The 22,098-nt window shown below is 33.0% G+C and overlaps 1 protein-coding gene across 1 annotated transcript in view; it reads right to left on the minus strand.

Moving 5' to 3' along the window:
- mol (dual oxidase maturation factor 1 mol) overlaps window positions 1–22,098 on the minus strand; it is a 99,864-nt gene that overhangs the window by 18,567 nt on the left and 59,199 nt on the right. Inside the window, exon 4 of the mRNA XM_089636129.1 lies at window positions 6,739–6,873. Within this exon, the coding sequence (XP_089492255.1) occupies window positions 6,739–6,873 (135 nt within the window). The remainder of the gene's footprint in view (window positions 1–6,738; window positions 6,874–22,098) is intronic.

Consider the following 22,098-nt stretch of genomic DNA (forward strand, 5'->3'; position numbering starts at 1 on the left):
ATACATTTAATACCTAAACGTTTAGGAATAAGATCTTAAAATAATCATTATATAAATATCAAGGAACGCGTGACTAACTCAGTAGAAAATAATGAAGACAACCCACTTTTCACAAACTTGGGATACCGTTAAAAATTTGTGGAAGATTTAAGCTAACTTTCCGATTCTGAAAATCGGCATGGTACTAAATTTGGTGTGATTTTAATATTTTGATTAATAAATACTGGTTTTACACATAATATCATTGATCCTTAATTGATTCGAACTGCCTACAACGTCATTATGATTAGCAAATGCTAATGGCTAGTAAAACGGCTGTCACCGACGTTGGACGGCGTGACTTCAACAATGCCATATTCATGAATAAAAACGAACATGTTGTTATGATGGCAAATCAAAATTGCACATTTTAAATGGTTATAGAAAACTTATTTATCAAAATAAAAATGCTATTATTCTCTGATATTGATTTGATAGAGATTTTTACGGCCAAAAGAATTATCGCGATTTATTTCGTGACCTTTCCAGCTGTACCTATTCTCAACCATCGTCTTGCACCGCAGTTGGAGGGGTGGATTCAAACGTCCGTCACTCCTGGACACACCGAGCCCTGGATTCCTGTATGTCCCTCATACCTTCTTCTTTCCAAGAATTTCCCTTCTTTAGCAAATTTTGAATTCCCAAAGATGACAGAGGCCCCGAGGGAAATTATTTTCATCGGGGCTTCCTGTGTTGAGTCAACATAAAAAATGTTAATCCTTTCATGTAATTCTGCACGAAACAACAAACTGTTGAAATAGCATAGAGAATCTACATACACTGTTTTCATAGTGAAGCGATAACTGATACGTTACATCAAGGGTTTACAATCCCGCAATCCCGCGGGATTTCAGCAATGTTTTATCCTTGTACTAGTGAGGAAGCAGATAGAGCGTTTTCCGCAGCTGGGCTTTTTTGGTCTCTCTATAATCTATGTTTTTATGATCTTATTTTCAGTCTTCAATACTTACGTAACGTTTTGAATGTTTTTTTTTAAAAATAATATTACTAACACCAAAGGTGACTCCCTGACTGACTATTTCGAGTCATATTTTATGTATATTTAAAAATCAAAGTATTTTTAAAATACTAATTATGTTTCAATATCTTTTTAAAACCAAAAATGATCGAGTCGAAAAGTCATATTAAATTACTTACTTATATCTTTTTAATGTATTTTTATATAGAATAAAAGATAATTAATACCAAATAACATAATTTTTTTATGAAATGTTGGCATTATTAAAAATCAATTAATAAAAATCCTGCGTGATTGAATAGACTTTTGTAAATTCTATCCCGCAATCCCGCGGGATTTTTGCAAACCTGCGGGATTTGCAAACCCTAGTTACACCAGAGAAATAAAACTCATGGTTCACTTTGTTCTGTATTGACCGCTTGCCACATTAACGAATTGAAATGTACCTATCTACCTACAATAATTCATTCCTTTCATTTTGTCCCATAATATTCTATACTTGTGCATTTGTTTGTTAGTTGTTACTTTCCGATGTCCGAAGAACGTTAAGAAACCAGTCATTCTTAGCCAATTCAGTAATCCATTAAAATCCAACTCTTAGTTAAGAACAATATCACACTGTGATTCAAAACATCTGATGCAACGCAATCATTAATATTATAATCGGTTATTTTAGAGTTATGTTAACACTTCTAGATTCATTTAATGATGCAAAATTAAGTCATGTTGAGAGTAGAAATTATTTGCTAACACAATGTGGAAGAATATTATATTATGAACTTATTAAAATAAGCAATTAACACATTCAATTCAGATTGGTAGCTACATTGGCGGGATCTTAATTACATTCAAATTCTCGGATATAAAAAGGCTATTTATTTAAAATGCGCCTCGCTTGGCGTGGAATCCCGACTGAAACTGCAGGCCTTTCGAATACTTTATTATACAAGTATTATACGTAACACAGGAAACTTCTAATTATTATCTCAACAGGTAATAGGTACCGTAAAATGGGGAAAATAAACAATATTTACATGAAAACTTTCATACATATTTTTTGCATACACTTGCAATATAAAACTATCGAAATAATTTTAAAAATGTGTTTGGGGAGTCAAAAAAAACATTGTGATTAAAATCACCATTTGGAGTGATCTATTTTGGTATACCGTTTGTAGTGGAGTATTTTGGTATACCGTTTGTACTGAAGTATCTTGGTAGACAGTGGAGTATTTTATTTAAAAAAATACTCTATCGATATATTTATATAAACATATATTATATAGATAGACACTGATACATTTTGAAATAAAAGTGTCGCGAAACTATTATTCTTCGAGGAATTCTTAAAATACATTTACATTTTTCTGTCCGAAAATATCTAAAAAACAGATTCACAAATTCAACCATCAATATGTTTGAATATAACTAAAAACCGACTTATTTTTAGTTTTATATTCGAATGATCAATTAATCCACATACCCGAAATAAATCATTGAAAAAATCAACCCATAAAACAAAAGTTTTTTTAAACTGTAATACTACATCTATTTTTAAATGTATTTTTTTTTGTGTTTCAGTTGAGAATCGAACCATCCTTCCCAATAACTGGAGTCGATAACTCTACCTTCCTCGGGAATGAACGACATTTATTTCGTATATTAACTGTTGTAATATGTCCGCGTGTGTATAGTTTGCTAACAATCGATGTATTTATAGAACGCATTGTCATAGACGACGAGTCTATCTGTCGAGTTTCAGCTTGATCGGATGTAGGGAAGTGGGTTAATTTCCGCTTCCAAGATTTGCATTAAAGAAAACAAAAGTGAAATTTAAATGGATATTTTTAAAAGAAACGAGTAATTTCTGAATGGTAACGAAAATTATGCAGTTATCAGTGATGATCAAAGTCACCCCATATTAACCGAAGCGTGGGCCTAACCACGGATTATGGGAAAGGATGAAAAGAACGAAGCAACAGCAAGCGGCTTTTCGCGGTATTTGTCGTTGACATCTTTTTAGTGAATTAATTAAACATAAAAAAATGGACTTTGTTTCATGGACGTGTTAAGGCCCTTCAAGTTAAAATAAGATGACATAGTTGTCCTTCTGATCCTTAACGTGGTGGGGGCTCTCAACAATTTATTTCCCCTCACCTTCAGGTGGTCGAGCTGTAAGAAATTTGAAAGAACGCCTGGTTTATCATCTGCTAATAATGTTGAGCTAGCAATGTGATGTTTATCTTTCCTAATTTGTATTGGCAATGCCAATTTACGAGCGATATCATTAAGTCAACATGTTTAATAAATTACCGTATGAAAATTTTCGATGGTTTGTGTGATTTTTAGGTGTTTACCCATACAACGCTTAAAAACACAATATTTGGCAAAGAGGGGTTCCCGTCAAGCCTTAAGTTCGTCGAACTTATGTAAATTCTTCAGAAAATCACATAGAAACAATGCAAATATTTTCACGTATGGTTTCGTATATGTAAACTATCTTAAAACGATATGCTGCAACCTAATAAATTGTATTCATTCTACTGGTTTATGTCAGGTTGCGTTATTGCTTCCCACTTCCCACATAAAGCTACACAAATAGCCTCTCTTAAACCCATAAACACTGTCGTAGTCTGAATTAGCCATTGAATATAGAATAACAGTATTAGTTATTGACAACTCATGGTCAAAGGAATGGACAGGACTTGTTCACGTCGCATTTTACCATAGCGAACAACAGCACTTGCAGCTTGCATTCTGTCGATCTAATTTCTGTGTGGAAGTATACACTTTATATTATATAGTATATATATCTGTGTGCAGTATTCGGTGCATTAAAGTTCCCGATAGAATCTGTAACACGGAAACAGCACGATATCCGCCTTTACAGCAGCGAAAGTGAAACTTGTTCGATTTGCAGTCGCGCCAAGTGGCACTGGCCAGATGAAACAATGGAATAAATGGTTAGGAATTATACCTGTTTAGTAGTATTTCAAGATTACTATGTAACTAATAATCAAGAACATAAGAAATAATTAATAACGCGAAAAACACGATTGTCGAGTCATCTCAGAAGCTATAGGTTGGTAAAAATCAAGCAATAGAAAGCTTTACTATTGACGTTTAAATACTGCTGAAATTAATTTTGTTCTATTCGTAAGATTTAGTAAAAAAAATTGTGATTGTTTACATTATCGCTGTATGAAGATGTAGGTACTTTGTAGTTATTTTAGAAGGCCGTATATCTGTCTGGACTTAAGAATTTTATTTGTGGATATCACATTATCATAAGTGGGGTTTTATAATTCGCCTGACAAAATGACTTAATTGATTTGCTGGCTTAAAAGTCAAACAACTTCCCACCACTATATACACCACTGTATTGCTGATTGCTGCCAACGAGTTAAGATTAAAGATTCGTTCAGTTTACAAAAATAGAAAAAATCACATTTGCGGCACGGTTAACGGTATATATTTAAAGTTTTTATCTTTGATAATCTGGGATTTATTCAAACAAGAAAACTTACGACTTCCGTGACAGAAGTCCGAACCCAGGTGCGATTTTGTGTTAGACCTAATTATTTCTTGAAATGGCTTTAATTATGTTTAGTGATCAGGTTTGAATAGACAGGTATTTCCCAACAATCCTCTTTTACTTCTTAAGCCCACTTAACCACCTGTACTTCCTTCTTGGTTGGAACTTTTAAGTAAAATCAAAAGAAAATTTCCCATATAAACTTACAACCTCGATCTAACCCTTATCTTACATTAGAAGTATCTGGTCCGTCCCACACACAAGATTATAATAAGCACCCTGTACAAAACCAAGCTCAACAATTTATTTCATTTTTCGTATCCTGTTTGACGTAACTGAAATCATCAAAATCAAAACAATCTAAACAAAAATAGCTTAGTTTTATTATTGTCATGAATATCATAATGATGTCTTCTCTTTATATATATAAAGGCTCGGGCCAATTTCCCAATCCGTTCCGCTTTATTGAGGTGATTCACACGCACCCACAATATCCATAGACTCGACGACTGAGGGTATACAAGATTATACCTTCAGTAACCCAAAGTGACACTATGATGATAAAATAATCTTTCTTCCCGTTACACGCGTCGAGTCACGAGAAAGATTACAGTGGACCTATCACCAAAATCTGTAGTAAGTTATTTTTTCAAGAAAACTAGACAACTTGTTGTCTTATAATTAATCGTTTGGAAGTCAGTTTATGCAGAAATGCTTAAAATTAAATAGTTTCGTTCTGAACTTCAATTTCTAAAAGCTGTTAGTAAATTTAAAGATCTGTAGGTACTTCAATTTTCGTCCTGTCCAATACCTGTAGCAAACGAGAGGAAATCGTTGAAGCTCTCTTTTGGTAAAGAAGGGTTCACCTAGTAGAACTGAACAGAGAATAGAGAAGAGTAGGTAGTCTGATAGTCTATAATGAGGGGAGAGGGAGACGTGACAACAATCGGCGACAAACACTTCGCGACATGAACCGCGCTCGTTTACCGCAAATTGCAAAACTATTCGTGATGCAGCCTGACGTATCCATGTCAGCCGTACAGTCATGCAGTAACACATTCATATATCTCACGGTGGCGGGCAGGACTCGCTCCTTGCTCTGGTGGTATTTTACCAGCCTTCAGGATAATATGGATTCTAATTAAGCTTGAAGCAATCGTGTAATTCTGTTGGACCTAAAGATAACGATGGGCTCGACATTGAATATGTGGAATGAATACCAGATGATTGGAAACCGAAAACTATGATTTCCTAGTGGAAAGACTTGGAGGCAGAATGTAGCAGAATGAAAAGGTCCGTGAACAAGGCGAATGGCTGGGGATTAGAGCCAGCGTAGAGCTTTACAAAAGTTAGTATAATGATGATGATGAAATATACTTCGATAAGAAGGTTCAATGCGCAGCACATCGTCTTGTGGACGATTAAATAATGTTTGTTTTATTGAATACGGCTAGATAACATTTATCGCCAGTGTTTGATACGGTCCTGTTCACAGCCTGTAGCGGGATCCGTGTTCGTGATGTCATCAACGTACACACACCAGAACGTGGAGAGATTCCAAATTACTGCGACATCGTCACTCCGTGCTCTGTGATGTGGACTCATTGAACAATGAACATTGAAGGCGACCATTGTCTTATAATGTCCTTCGTGCAATTGCAGTGAGTATATCACGACAGGGTTTACAGTTTATTGAACAGTGATAATAAACTTATTACTTCATATTTAAACGGAATATTATTGATAGGTGTAAGTTGTGATGCGTGTATGTTGGGATGGGTGTATGTTGTCATGGGTGCATGTTGTGATGGGTGTATGTTTTGATGGGTGCATGTTGTAATGGGTGTATGTTGTTATTAATGTAAGTAGTAATGGGCGTATGTTGTGATGAGTGTATGTTGTGATGGGTGTAAGTTGTGATGGGTGTATGTTGTGATGGGTGTAGGTTGTGAAGGGTGTATGATGTGATGGGTGTATGTTGTGATGGGTGTAAGTTGTGATGCATGTATGTTGTGATGGACGTAAGAGTATATGTCGTGATGAGTGTTAGTTGTAATAGGTGTATGTTGCGATGAGTGCATGTTTTAAAGAGTGTATGTTGTGAAGCGTTTATGTGATGATGGGTGTATGTTATGATGGGGGCATGTTGTGATGGGAGTATGTTGTGATGGGTGGACGGACTCACCTAACAGCGTGATGTTGACATGGTCCAGGCCGACGTGCGCGCCCAGGCGGGCTACAACCTTCTCGGTGGAGAAGGCGCGGTAGGAGGACTCAATGGTGGCGGAGGCCACGTGCCACCCAGACCCGTGGCGGGCAACTGCAACAAACAAGCATTTACAGATATTACTTCTCTGGTACCGATATTTTTAAAAATCGTAAATCATCAACGAAATAGTGTTAAAACAAATAACATATCTTGAGGACTTAGGTCAACATTGTTACAAGTGTGAAAATAACCTTTAAAAAGTCATTGTCACAAACAAAACTCTCTGCGTTAGGTATACGAAACGAAAGAGGACGCAATATGTAAATATGTAATATGTAAATATGTAAATATCTTACCCGTAGGTACGTATCACAAAATTAGAATTTACACTGTTTCTCATATCTACTTGAACATATGATTAACGTGTTGTTTATTGCAATTAATAATATTGCAATTTATACCTGCAGGTTCTGTCACCTCAGTGCACTGTACAGTAATTCTAGTAAACTTTTAAGAATAAAATAGAACTACTATACCGAGTACATTATTCAATTGTAATGTTTACATTATTTTATTATTTTGCCGCTCATTTTATAATAAACTTTTATTCCGTCTACTTTTTTAACAATTTATGAGTGGAATAATGTCTTATTGTTTTTCACATTAAGTGCAATAAGTTAGATAATCAGGGTTAAATTATTATTTATGTAATTCTTGAGGTATTAAATATGCTACATTACGATTGAACCCATAAATCTGGCATCATGACCCAGAAAATAACGCACCTATCTTTCTGTTCTTACAGCGTTATAATAATTCTAATTCTACCTTCACCGTTTATGTAAATCAAAGAGAACAAAAAAACACACCTTAACCTATTCCTTGGCTTTCGAAGCCTATTAAATTTCAAGCTAATTTATCACTGTCATATTTTTATCCATGCATATTTAATATTTGAACATTCAAACCAGTTTGAGGGTCAGACATGACACAGCTTCCACAATTTAAAAAAAAGAGTTTGCTACTAAAATGGTTATATTGGAAAGCAAGAACATTAAAATGTATAACTTCTAAAAAATAATATTTCTGTAAAAATAATGTAAAATATAATATTTCTTTGTTATAATGTTTTGAGAACAAATTTGAAAACGTAATACAACAAAAATCTAACCTTGTGTAATATAAGAATTTTCTTGTATTACACAAGGAGATAACTTACAGATACAAAATATTGTAATTTATTAAAAATCTCTTAGAATTATTCGTAATCTTATTAAAAACGGGAATGCAGGCCCAGAATGAATTAATAGGTTTTCTTTAAACATTAAGTAAATACGAATATATTATAACGATTTCGCATTTCATCATTATACGAGTATATTATCAAGGTAAATGTAGGTTCATGAACACTATTAAGAATATAATAAAAGTTTATCAGGAAACGGCCGGCAATCCCATTTTTAACCAGATTTTCATCTTTTTAAGAGATTCTTAATAAATTAGCAATACTCATTTGTCTCTGTGTAGAAAAACGGTTATTGTCACCACCGGGAAGTGAACCATATGATTTGATGATTATTGACATTTATAATTATGATTTGATGATTATTGACATTTTACAATATATAATTCATATATAATTTGATGTTCAATATATAATCCATATTTAATTTGGTGTTCAATATATAATCATACAAAATGAGTTGATAAATATATAATCCATTTATAAGTTCTTTAATGCATCGGGTTTCCGCAAAGGCATGGATATTGCTGGCAAGTCCTTCATCATTGCAAAAATATTTCATGATATAATTATCTCTAATTATATGCGCATTTTAACACACTAAAATAAATACTGCTTCAAAATAATTCATTAATATGTTTTAAATATTTTTCACGCGCTATCATAGTTTAAAGTTCCAAAATAATAATTATCAGGATCCATATGTAATATACCATAACTAGGAATATTTACCGATACCAACATGACCATACTTACATAAATAAATCTATCTACTACACTAAAATGAATATTTATAATACCGGGTTTGACGGCAACTTAAAAAAGCAAAATATAAAAATCATTTTTCAGATTATGGGAAAATGTATTGTTCGTAAAATTTAACACGGTGGAATATAGATCGTGATTTTAACTATCCGAGATTGGAGATAAGTATTAACCTGCGGCCTGGGGAGGTCACTTTGGATTCAACATTTACCAAATACTATCATTATTAGGCTGTCTATCTAGTAAGGTTCAAATAGATTTTTTTCACTACACAAATTGTCGCTGCCAATAGAGATGTTAATTAATAAAAAAATAGATCTACCAGCTTTCCCAAATAATATTGAAATTCATTGACATTTGGCACCTTCTTTCAAAATATCTAACCAACTTCTTTATTAGTTACCCATGCATTGAAGAAATGTTATACAGGGTTTTCCAATAAGAGATGTTATTTTGATATTCAATCGTAAAAGATTAATGGTTTCGTTGCTTTTGTGGCACGTAGCGCCGTCTTATTGAAAGTAAACGTTGTCCAGATCAATACCATCCAATTTTGGCCATAAAAAATCATTAATCATCTCTCGATAGCGCCATCCATTCAGAGTAACTGTTGCTCCAGCCTCATTTTCGAAAAAGTAAGGTCCAATGACTCCGCCGGACCATAAACCGCACCAAACAATCACACGTTGAGGATAAAGAGGCTTTTCAACAATAATTCTTGAGTTTTCCGAGCCCCAGATGCGATAATTTTGCTTGTTTACGAAGCCACCGAGGTGGGAATGGGCCTCATCACTCAAGATGATTTGCATTTGATTCACTCAAGTGAATTTTAATAATTTAATGCGTTGTTGAAGCGTGTATCGTTCCATTTTTATTAATGGCGTAGTTTCTACTTGTCAAATGTCAAAAAATGACAGCTTCAAAAGTAACATCTACCGAAATAGCGGGCTATTCAAAATAACACCTCTTATTGGAAAAACCTGTATATTATACTTTTGAATGTAAATATAAAATGTAACATTGTGGTTATCCATTATAAGTAAATGAAACAATAATGCTTTGTTTGAACCACTATTTTTTAAAGCCCACCGGTATCGGGACAATCCCTCCTTCCTCAGGAAAAAATATATACGAACATAAATTAACAAAATAATCGGAGAACATATACACTATTAAGTGTTGAAGTGGGGGTGGAGGTGTGAAAAAGGATTAGTGAGGAGTGGAGGGAGGAGAAGTTCCCATTCACGAACGGTGAATGGGAACATAACTAAGATAATATTTTTTGTTTATTGATAATGGACTTATTATTTTTAAGGGATTTCTTAATTTCCAAGTTATTGTGAGACTACTTTATTTCCCCCCTACATGTGGCAATACTAACGCGAATTAATCCGCTGCTATACGCAAGCGAGCATGACAAGAGGAATCTTCATTCCCGTTTTAGCGTTCGATTCAACCGCCAGTACTACCTTCTTTCTGCCACCGTCACCGCGCTCTGCGTATATTATAAAATTCGTCCTCACGAATAAACTAAATCAATTGTGCGGACACTCGTTTCAATCTCCAATCTCTCGTACACAATTTAAGGATTGGGAAGGCGCCGTAAATTACAGCTAATTACAAGCCCTACACAAGCCTTTGCCACATTATCTAAATTTTTTCCTTTATTATTAATACGGAGAATATTCATTACTATTTTTTTTCTAATTATTTACAATTTCGTAAATATTTTATATATATATAAGTATTTAAAAGCCTTAATAGGCGTAAAATAAAACCACGATTATTTGCAATGATTCCAATAATATGGTTAGCGAAGTTGGAAAAAAAATATTACTAAAACACCTTAAATATTCTTTGATTCTAATGTTGAAATTACTACTTGTTTTTCCGATATAAAACGAGGAATAATTATATAAATTATTATTGTATCATTTTGTTTATGGATAAAACTACTAACTGAATTAGAGTGCCATTAAAAATATTCGATTCATTGTTTAACGTCATTTACCTAGACCAAACCGTAGAACACACAAATTAAATCAGTATTATCACGTTTCCACAATACAATGATAGAGTGATTAAGGTTGTTTTAGAACAATACGCCAGTTTAACACGGTCACGTTGCTTGGTTTCGCAATCCACCAAATCCTCGTATATCAGAGTCGTGCAAAAATACCGAGCGATTTATAATTATTTCCTGGATCAGTATTCTCTGCGTGAATCATATCCCACATAGAAGGCAGACATTGTTTTGTTGATTTTCATTGTTTTCTGACGGCACTCAATGCCATTTATTTATATTTTTGACAATTGACGTTTCCAATAGGACATGTTTTCTTTTACGTTACGTGTGTGGAATCAAGTAAGTTCTGTAAGGAAAGGATTGCATTCAAATATTTGACTCTGAAAGTAATAGAAATTTATACAGCGGAAAAATTTACGTCACGGCTTTGAAATCTACGTGATAACGTGACCGGCTTCCGAGCTTTGGCTTACAGGTTAATGTTTTACATGTGATAGCCAACCTCCAATAGGAGACGATCTCAGTAAAAATGAAAAATGAATTTAACGTAACATCTGATAAAAATAAGTTACGAACGCGTAATTGGTAAGTGGGTTTGAGTACTGCCGTCCGGGGACCAATTAATGGATAACCTCTGTCGCAGGTCACCCCTAGTGGCAAACTACGTTTGGTGATTTAAGGCGATGCCATAAGTAGTAATTCAAAATCATGTGTTTTTGGTTTGAAAATTTGGTCGCCTAGAAATGTTTCAGATGCTTTAATTAAATACTGCGAGCAGAATACATCTTGGCCTTTGAAATAATCGAGTATTTTTTACATAAGTCTTTTTATAAGCCCAGAAAAAAAGAATGTAAAGGCCTATGAAAACTGCTTTAAAGTTCAAAATATCCTACTTACCAACCCATTTTCGGTTATGATTTTATTGTATAATGTGGCAAATTAAGTTATTTATAAAATGATCGAAAAAAAAATATTTATGCCTGAACATCTACAGAATAAAATAAAGGGCACTTTTTGGCCATGTTTTTTTCTTGCATAAATCAAAACAGGCGGATGGTGTTGAGCGGGAATTTAAACCTTATCGCCATCTACGTAAGGGTTATTATTGATAGCGGCTCAATTTAAAATATTAAATGACGTAGTGCATCGCCTTAAGGGGATACCTGGGTTCATGGGGTAAACTTGTCTAAATTTTGGCTGCGGATGCATCTAGCCTCATGCTGCCTAAGCTCTCCGTCGCACCGAAGTGGAAATAATGGATTCATACCACCTATTCAAAAATATATAAAATATTCAAAACCTCTTCGTCCTGCATCAAAGCAAACATAATTATTCTGATTTTATCTGATATGTATTTCGGTAATTTAAAGAATTTAACCAACTAATGTACCTACTCTTTTTATTTTAATTATAATTTATATACATATTTATTTAAATTATTATTGTTTTGAATTTATTTTTTTTAAATTGTAATTATTTTTAATTAAAATTATTATTTTTTTTTTTTAAATATATTTTTTTTAATTTTTTATTTTTAAATTATTTTAATATTTTTTTTAAAGAAAGACAAACATTTACGGGTTACGAATAGCCTGACAATATTTGATGATATTCATTGAAAATTTTAATTACCCAGTTAGTAGAGAAATCTCGGATCTAACTGGGGAGCTGGTCGATTTACTAAATAAATACATAATATTTATAAATAGTTAAGGTGGTCATAAATAGTAGGCATCGTTATTACAACAAAAATACAAGTTGGTTTTTTACAAGTATTAAAAGGATAAAAGTAAAAAAAAATAACAATACATAAAAATAATTGTAAACGTGTATATCTGAAAATTATTGATCATTGTGTAAGTTTTCTCTAAAAAAAGTAATGTCAGTTGTTTTGTACATTTTATATAGTTTTTCATTATGTTTCACATGCTTGTAAAAAACCAACGGGCGTTCAATAAATAACTGTGAACATAAATTGTAAAAAATAAATAACTATTACGTCTTCCTAACAGTAAATGAACCATAATGTTATTTCAGAACCCAAGAATTACGTGAAAAGAGTATTCCAACACTAATGGCCACAATAGGGTATTTTTACTGTTTTTTTTACTCTCGTAAAAATTATGATTATGAAGGTGTTTTTTATTTTATTTTTATGTTGCCGAATAAATTTTCAATAATAATGTGTCATTTTCGACATGTCGCCAAAACGACATGTTTGTTACTATTCGCAAATTCGACAGCGTTGACGTCACACCGGGCAACGTTGTAACAGCCGTCTTATAAGCCAGCTGCGGCGTCTACGTCATAATGACGTTGTATGCAGTTGGAAACGTTTCAGAATGTGCTGTTTTTTAAATAAATAATTATTAATGAATAAATTAAATTTTCACATTTGGAACACATTGATCAGAACCATAAAAATAAGCTTTAAATCTTTATAACATTTTTAACGGTATTCACATTTTGTGCAGTTGTTAATTGTTTAAAAGAATAATATTCATATTAATGCTAATCATGGTGAAGCGCAGAAATAGAAGGATTTATGATTGCTTGCAGGAGTCATTAATACTAAAAATTATAGGAAGCATATAATCAAAGATACAAATCAAATTGATGATTTATGTAGAAAATGTTTGGCTTTTCCGGAAACTATAGAACATATTATATCGGGATGTTCTATATTAGCGCCATCCGAGTATACATTTAGGAATAATCAAGTTTTAAAAATAATTTCACCAAAGTTTGGTGAAAAATATTACCATTTGTTATTTCGGCTACTGTCATTATACCTAGCTCTCTCATTCAAAATTTAGGCGTATTATATCTGTTAAAGAATTTATACATAAAAATGCAAAAATCAGTCATTTTAAATACATGAAGGATTACGAAAGATTTTTTAAATATTTATATTTAGGGATCAGTAGGATTTATAGGCCCTGTTAGAGTTCTACCGAGCCAAACCCTCTGATATGAAAATATCTGGAGTCGGTGAATTATTTTCCCATTTGATCTCTGGTGATTTGAAGTGTTGTTTTTGTATTATTTTGTATTTATAATGCTTAAATAATACACTTGCATATTGCGGATTGACTAGATGATCATTTGTTGAAAAGTGTGTCGAAGGGTTTAGTTTTTCCTCTGGGGAAGATTTAACTCGGACATAAAGTCGGAAGAAAAAAATTGTAAGTAAATTAACATTTGAATCATATATACAAATGGTGGATAGCTATTCATGATTCAAACAAAAGGTATATCCTTCTCAAGGATCTACTCTGCTGTTTGTTTACATCACATTATCAGTTAGTCGATAAATTATTGGATGATCCTAATTTAACCTTGTCTTGTCATTTAAGTTATCTAAATCAATTATTAACTGCCTCTGCCCTTGAATTAACTGCCTCTGTATTAAGTCCTGTGATAGGCAAGGATAATTGAGATTTTTTTATTGAAAGTGCGGACACGTCTCATCGACACCAACGGCTCTAGAATACAGCGCGACTGACCTCTCGGTGACAATAAAAATGAGTTCGTTAGTACACAGTTAGTATTTTCATAAGCTGCTACCGAGAACATTATTTATACTGTTAAGGTTCCACAGGTATGCGAGGCCAAATCTCTTTAGGTCTACACAAATGATTATCTGTCTTTTTGCATGTAAGTATAGGGTTTTCAAATAAGAGGTGTTATTTTGAATATTAATGAAGGAATTAATGATTTTTTATGGCCGGAATTGGATGGTATTGATCTGGACAACGATTACTTTCAACAAGGCGGCGCTACGTGCCACACAAGCAACGAAACCATTGATATTTTACGGGAAAAGTTTCCAGACCGTGTTATCTCTCGAAGAGGTGATCACAATTGGCCACCGAGATCTTGTGATTTAACACCTTGCGACTTCTTATTTTGGGACCACGTGAAAGAGAAGGTCTACGCTAACAACCCAGCGTCAATTCAAGACCTCAAAGATGGATTCGTGAGGCTATTGAGGACATAATGCAGCCACTTTGCGATTTGGTTATGGAAAATTTCATGAAAAGGATATGGTCCTGTAGGCGTGGTCGTGGTGGTCATTTGGCTGATGATTTTTTCACTATTAACGGCATACCTTCCTCTTTATAATGAAATTAACATTCGATCATTTATATTAAAAAATGGCATTTTTCTTTGAATATCAAAATAACACCTCTTATTGGAAAACCCTGTACTTATTATAATCATCAGATCGAATGGTCATTGTGTTGCTTACTTAACAGTCCGTGGACAGTAGTAGACAGTAAAAGATATGTTATTACTTCAAATGACACGTTTGCTTGTAGTAAGCTAGCTGTACTTGGTCTTAGATAAGCGGTTCGTGTCATGCAACCTATAACGCATTATTTTATAGAATACATTCGCTCTCATCTCGACTCCAAAGCATTAATCTACACGCAAGTTTTTTTTTTAGTAAATGTTAACAATCTCAATAATAAGAGATGCAATTAGCCATGACCAATACAATGTTAGTACCTATACCAACTTTAGTTATTGGAAGGTCAGTTTTATAAGCAGCTCTTCTTTGAAAATATTCTTTGTGTACATTTTCGTACATACGAACCAAGTTAGCAGTGGGGTTAGAAATTTTAGGAATTCGTTGGTCGAATAACAAGTTGGTCGTTGAAGAATAATTTGATGATGGAATCGTTTATACAATCTAAACTGAAATTTCGGTGCATTTCATCGTAGAAAACATATATTTTACGTCATATTACACATGTCATATATCAATCTTATTATGGGAGAATTTACTACTTTTAAACATTTATAATCAAATAATATATACCTACGTTAAATTGAACGACTGTTTTTTTTCAGCAATACGAAATTAACCCCTTAGTCTCCTGGCATATTCTGTCAGACGTTCGGAGAATTTTCGTTTTGCAATAAAATAAAAATAAATGTAATATTTCTGAACCTATCCGAAAAACAGAAAAAACAATTTTTGGTGATAAACGCTTTCAAAATTTGTTATTAGAAATTAACGGAAAATTTATGTTAAAAATTATTAATCCCAACATAAATTTTTTTTTAAAATGACTAAGCTTACATTTTTGTAAAAAAAAATTTAACAAAAAAAAAATATTAGACAAACGTTAATGTCATCTTACTTACTAGTTTATATCTTTTTATGTAAAAAGAATGAATAAAAAAATCACAAAATTTAGTTTTCTTTTCAAATTGCGAACGGTACATTTTATTTCTTCTGTGGTCAACTTCTAGATTTGTGTATAAAGCGTGATGTTTTTCTTTCTAATACCGTTTAGATCATATTTCTCACCATGATAAGGGAAACACAACAATTTCTATGAGAATATATAAGCTGTTCCCAAAAGCGAACAAATTAGGCTGAGGGGTTAATACTAATACTTATCCGTATATATCGAGAGCTCATGAACATGCCCTTATTAGGGCGGTCAAAGGCATTACTAACATAGTGAATACTATTTTTTAGAAACATTCCAGAAACTCTCTTTTATAATCGCCATTTGTTTTTATTGGTAAACTAGCTGAAATCCTCGGCGTTGCCCGAACTATACAAAGACTTTTTCGAAATTAGATGTAGAAAATTTTATTCATCTCGTTTTGATGTCAAGTGTGCAAAATTTTATCAATCTCGGAATATAAAACCGTAGATTTGCATAGCAATCAAATCCACGCCGCCGCGGCCGTGTCGGTGCCGCCCGCCCCAGTTAGGGCCCGTTCCCACTTCCGTTTTCAAATCGGAGGCGGGTCCCGTTTTAAAAACGGATGCCCTAGTGGCTGTAGTGGATGTATGGAGCTGTTCACACTTGTCCGACACGATTTGAAAACGGATCCGACATTTTTTGTCGGATGGCTCGCCTACGCAGCGCGTCCGTTTTCAAATCGTGTCGGAACACGCTCGCTCATAGTGTTGTATGGAGCTGTTCACACTTGTCGTCCAGTCGTTCCGGCAGAGTCCCCGCAAAACCCCGACCCCTCCCCGCCCGCTCCCTGTCGCAAGGAAGCAGGCACGCTGCGTGCTTGTATTTGGTTATTTTGTTAAGTAAATAAATCAAAACTACAATAATGGATAAGGAAATAAATCCCGAAAATTTAATACCACTGGTCGAAGAAAGAGTATGGTAATATTTTATCTTTAACTAAATAAAAACAAAACACTTGGTGTACACAAGTTTTGTACATCAAAATTTTTATTTTTATTTTTTTAAGTTTACTTTTTTTAAATTTTAAAGCTTTAATGAGATGCACGGAAGAGCGTATTAGTTAAATAAACACATAATAAAAATATTTGAGTTGTTATTGTTTTCTTACTTTAAAATATCGATAGCCTTTCTTCAGGACAAATGCACTTTCTCAATTTTGTATTTTGATATGTTAAGCTCTCTGAAACTCATTCCAGTAGATGGTTAAAGGAAGTGATAGACATTCTCTTAAGCCATTAAGCGCCCTTGAGGTGATTTTTCATGGTGAAAACGGCGCTATATAAATAATCCAATCATTATTATTCTAAAATAATTAAAGAACTTTAGTTCATCACTTCTCAACTCACCAATTAACACTTGGAAAATTCCTACAGAAAATCATTCGGCTATGATTGGGTGTACCTAAAATTTTCTTTTCACTTTTTTCCTTCTTTTTAATAAGTACAACATGACAACAAGAGCTTCATCGTCGTCCATTGCGCACCATTACTGAAGAATGAGCAAATAACATGTTTTTGTTGAATCGACAATTATTTTTTTTCGTAGAGTATGGTCCGTTTTTAAAACGGATCCGTTTTTAAAACGGTAGTGTGAACAGGGCCATTGGCCATCCGTTTTTAAAACGGGACCCGCCTCCGATTTGAAAACGGAAGTGGGAACGGGCCCTAACTCTTCAATGTAAATATATAAGATACGCATCGTCCACTTTAACCCTTCAGTACTTTCATCACATATGTTCAGTTTGCAATGTTTTCTGTGTATTCAAATGCGCTATAAACATCCTTTTTTTCATTTTCCGTAAAAACAATACTGTTGAATAAATTGGATAAAATTATCTTTCCGGTCGATTAAAATAAACATTACTGTCATTACGGTCATTTAAAATAAACATTACTATTTCTAAATAATAACATTTTAATATCAAACGTGAAATGTTGTCTAAACACATTTTTACCTATTTTTTTAACTCCAATCATAGAAAAATTGAGAGAACTCGATATTTCGAAAACACATTCGTTTTGTTTGGAAAATTTCTAAGAAAACTGTACCTTCACTTTTATCTCATTCTAATTATTAAAGTTAAACCGATTATTGCGATAACGGCGCAAAATATGAATTATTTATTTTGGCTATTTTTACGATTTTATAAATGGAACCCTGTAAAAATATTAGGCAAACTGAAGAGAATAATTATACCTCTTTCTAACGTCAAAAAAATTATGTATTTCCGCATGAAAAAAAAAGATAAAAATACCTTTATAAAATATGGACGCCCGGTCATATATGACCCTCGAAAGCTGGAGGGGTTAAGACAATACGCGTGTATTTTAATGTACATTTATGCAGCTAATTCATACATGTAAAATACATTTTTTTATCAACTGTCTCAACATGTCAGAATTGAAATAATAACGTATTTTTACATTTAAAAAATCTATATTATTTCAATATTTTTTCCGACTTTTTTTCCGGGTTAAATCTTCCCCACAAGAAAAACTAAACCCTTCCACACACTTTTCCACAAATGATCATATCGTCAATCCACATTATGCAAGTGCTTTATATAAGCATAATAAATACAAAAACAACACGTAAAATCACCAGAGATCAAATGGGAAAAGAATTCACCGACTACAGATATATTCATATCAGAGGTTCGGCTCGGTAGAACTTCTAATTGGACCTATAAATACTTACTACTGATCCCTCAATATAAATATTAAAAAAAAAATTCGTAATCCTACATGTATTTAAAATGACTGATTTTTGCATTTTTATGTATAAATTCTTTGAAAGATCTAATACGCCTAAATTTTGAATGAAAGAGCTAGGTATAATGCCAGAAGCCGAAATAACAAATTGTAATATTTTTGTAAAATAAAAATTAAAAATATTATTATTAGAATGCCATCTATTGAGAAACCGACCAAATTATCCAGATGTACCCTGTTGGACCTTCACTACAAGGACAGTCTCATCGCCTAGTCAGCGTGATCCTCGCTCAGATACAATCATTGCAGGTATTAGTATTGTCGTTGATCGATCGAGATGATAATGTGTATATTGAGATTGTGATCAAAAGAACGTACTGCATCCTCAATAAGGCCTGACGTATCGTTTGAATCTCTGAAACTAGGTTTGTGTTATGGATAAGATAATTTAAAACATTCAACTACGTGTAGCACCTATACACAATATCTAAATATTGGCGCCTATAGGTTTAGTCTACTAAGTTAAACTAACTGATATAAAATATTGCTAATTTATTAAAATTCTGGTCAAATCATCTATATTCTTGTTAAAAACGGAACTGCAGGCCTTTAACGAATGCATTGACAGATTTACTAACTAAGTATCAGTAAAAGGCGAATGTGTTATGAGGGTGGCGGAACACGATTTCATAAAAAAAAATATTTTTCAGGAAAAGCATACCTGCATGAACACATATTCTGAATGCCCTCGTATTTTACCAGGAAATGGATTGCCATCACGTTTTTAACAAAATTTCAATAAGTCAGTTTTTCAATTTTTCTCCGTGTATGCATGTAAGTACCGAAAGACTGACTGAGAATATTGCAGTAAAAAATTTTAATTGTCATTTTTCTGTCCGATATTTTTTTTTAAAAATGATATATATGTTTTTTACTACAACGCTATGGAATCGCTGGTTTAAGTATTTTAGGTAAGTGATGATACACCCTGCCTATAATCTTATTACTTTGTTTAGTATTTATGACTACAAAAATAAAGCAATACTTGCTGTACCTAATAAAACTTCCCATCGACACTGGTGACAGGACAAAGTGATAGCATGCCGATTTCCTGATAAAATATCTGTCATTCAAAATATAACCAGAACAAGTGTTCTCTTCCCAATAAATATCGCAACGGAATGAAAGAAAATCAGTATGTCATTATCAATATCAATATTTGTATGAACACTTGTTCCGCCGTCATCACAAAACATTGGCTTTTAACTGATACTTTGTTAGAAACTCTGTCAAATCATTGATTAAAGGCCTGCAGTCCCGTTTTTAACAGGAAACTGAATAATTTAACAGTATTTTATATCGGTAAGTTTTCACCGTGTACAAGCTAAAAATGTCAACTTGTAAGCATTTGACAAATTCGCTTAAAAACGGGTCTTCTTACTCGTTTTTACGTGTCTACTGATCATGAACTCTGTAAAAGCTGTGGAATTACTTTCGGTTTTAATTTTACATCCCTCATAAAACGGCGGACTCTGCTTCCCTACTTTCTATAGATTAAATGACTCTTTGCCCAGTAACTTCGGATTACAGGTTGTCCGGGGATAAAGTGCGCTAACTAGCAAACAAGTTAAATAACTTTTTTCGAAATTCCAACGTTTTAAGGTAAAAAAGTTGAATTTTTTGCATGGGAAAATAAAAATTCTTCTACGGTAAAATATTTTTGCAGTAGAAAATAAGCATTGGAATTTCTAAAAAAGTTTTTTTTCTTTTACCATAATTAAAAATGACCTCCGTACAAACTGTATATTATTTCGACACTTTCTTAAAAATTACTTACCAACTGTTTTAACGAAAGAAAAAATAACATTAATACTAAATTACCCATTTCGATCTCCTAGCAAGTAGGAAAATTTCAATGACGTGATTTTCAAGCCTCAATTTTAAAAAATTTTACTCTCTCACATATGAGATTTTCTCTTGCGTCAACAATTTTAGAATTCGCTATAAACTATAAACTATTAATCATCATTGCTGTATATCATGTATACGTAGAAATCTGTTGTTCAACCTGCTGATTATTTCTAAGCGATTTTATTTTCATCAGCTTCATTCGCTGACGATAATCTAAAGCTTCAGTCATCATTTCGTGATCGGAAGATTGAAAACGTGATGAGAATGCATCGCGGTGATCCTTAATTGGTGAGTACGGCCAGTGTCTCTTTGTTGTTTGTCATCGGGTATTAGTATTAGTGGCGAAAGAGGACAAGGAGAGGGATAGGGAGAGGACAAAGAGAAGATGAGAGGGCAAAAAGGGGACAAGGAGATAAGGAGGTCCACCGGGCTGGAGCATGCTCGCTCTGCCTCATACCTGCTACTTGCTAACCTAACTGCTAGGTCAAGTATACATCATTCACGACACAAATCCACAAATACTTGTTGATGTGTAAATCTTGTACATAAGGCCGATAGACAAAATTCTATTTAAAAACTGCGTTACTATCAAAGATTAAAGAAAAACGTTATATAAAAAATTAGTTTTTCTGAAAAAACGTTTTTTTTCATAAAGCGTTTTTTCATAAAAACGTTTTATGAAAAAAAATTCTTTAAATGCAGCAAACTTAGTTTGTGGCACAATTTGAATAAAAATTATTTAAAAAAAATTGTAATTATTTTTATAGTTATGTTTGTAATTATATTTATAATTATTTTTACAAAGTTTTTATAATTGTTTTTTTTTTACTGTCCAGGAAAATACGAAAAATGTGTTTTGTAGAAACCAAACGACGTTAGTTTAAATGCAAATGTATCTTGTCGAATTTTTTTTTGTTATCACTGCCCCTGTTAGTTTCATGTGCTCGTTTTTTTGAAGGCAGATGCTCATATTCTTTTTGTCTTTCTCGTCTCGTGCGCATTCATAATATTTTATAAATATTCTAAATTAATGTTTTGATTTGAAAGTTCTCACCTGCTCTGATGATGGATACTGTAACGTCGTTTGAAATGTTGGCTAAAGAAGGAACACTGCATAATAATTTGTTTGTTTTTTTTTTTTAAATAAGTTATACAATTTTACTAAACTAGGTTTCACTATTTATTTAACGAATAATACATTTAAAGCAAATTAAACTTTAAAATAGACTTAATTTATATTTGAACTAAGGAAGGCAGTACTAAAAATAACCACAGAGAGATTAAAAAATCGAAAAATTGCTAATTTTGAAGTGACTCTCGTGGGAACGTTAGATTTTGTACTATATTTATAATTTTTTTAAAGCAAACATTCCCAGTTTGCGAATGACCTGAAAATATTTGAATTTCTATTACTTCCTTCAATTTTGAAGGCGGATATAGACACCGCCGCCT

Source organism: Hesperophylax consimilis, chromosome 10 (assembly GCF_061612785.1).
Source record: "Hesperophylax consimilis isolate HC1 chromosome 10, BYU_Hcon_1.0, whole genome shotgun sequence".
NCBI classification, from domain to species: Eukaryota; Metazoa; Arthropoda; class Insecta; order Trichoptera; family Limnephilidae; genus Hesperophylax; species Hesperophylax consimilis.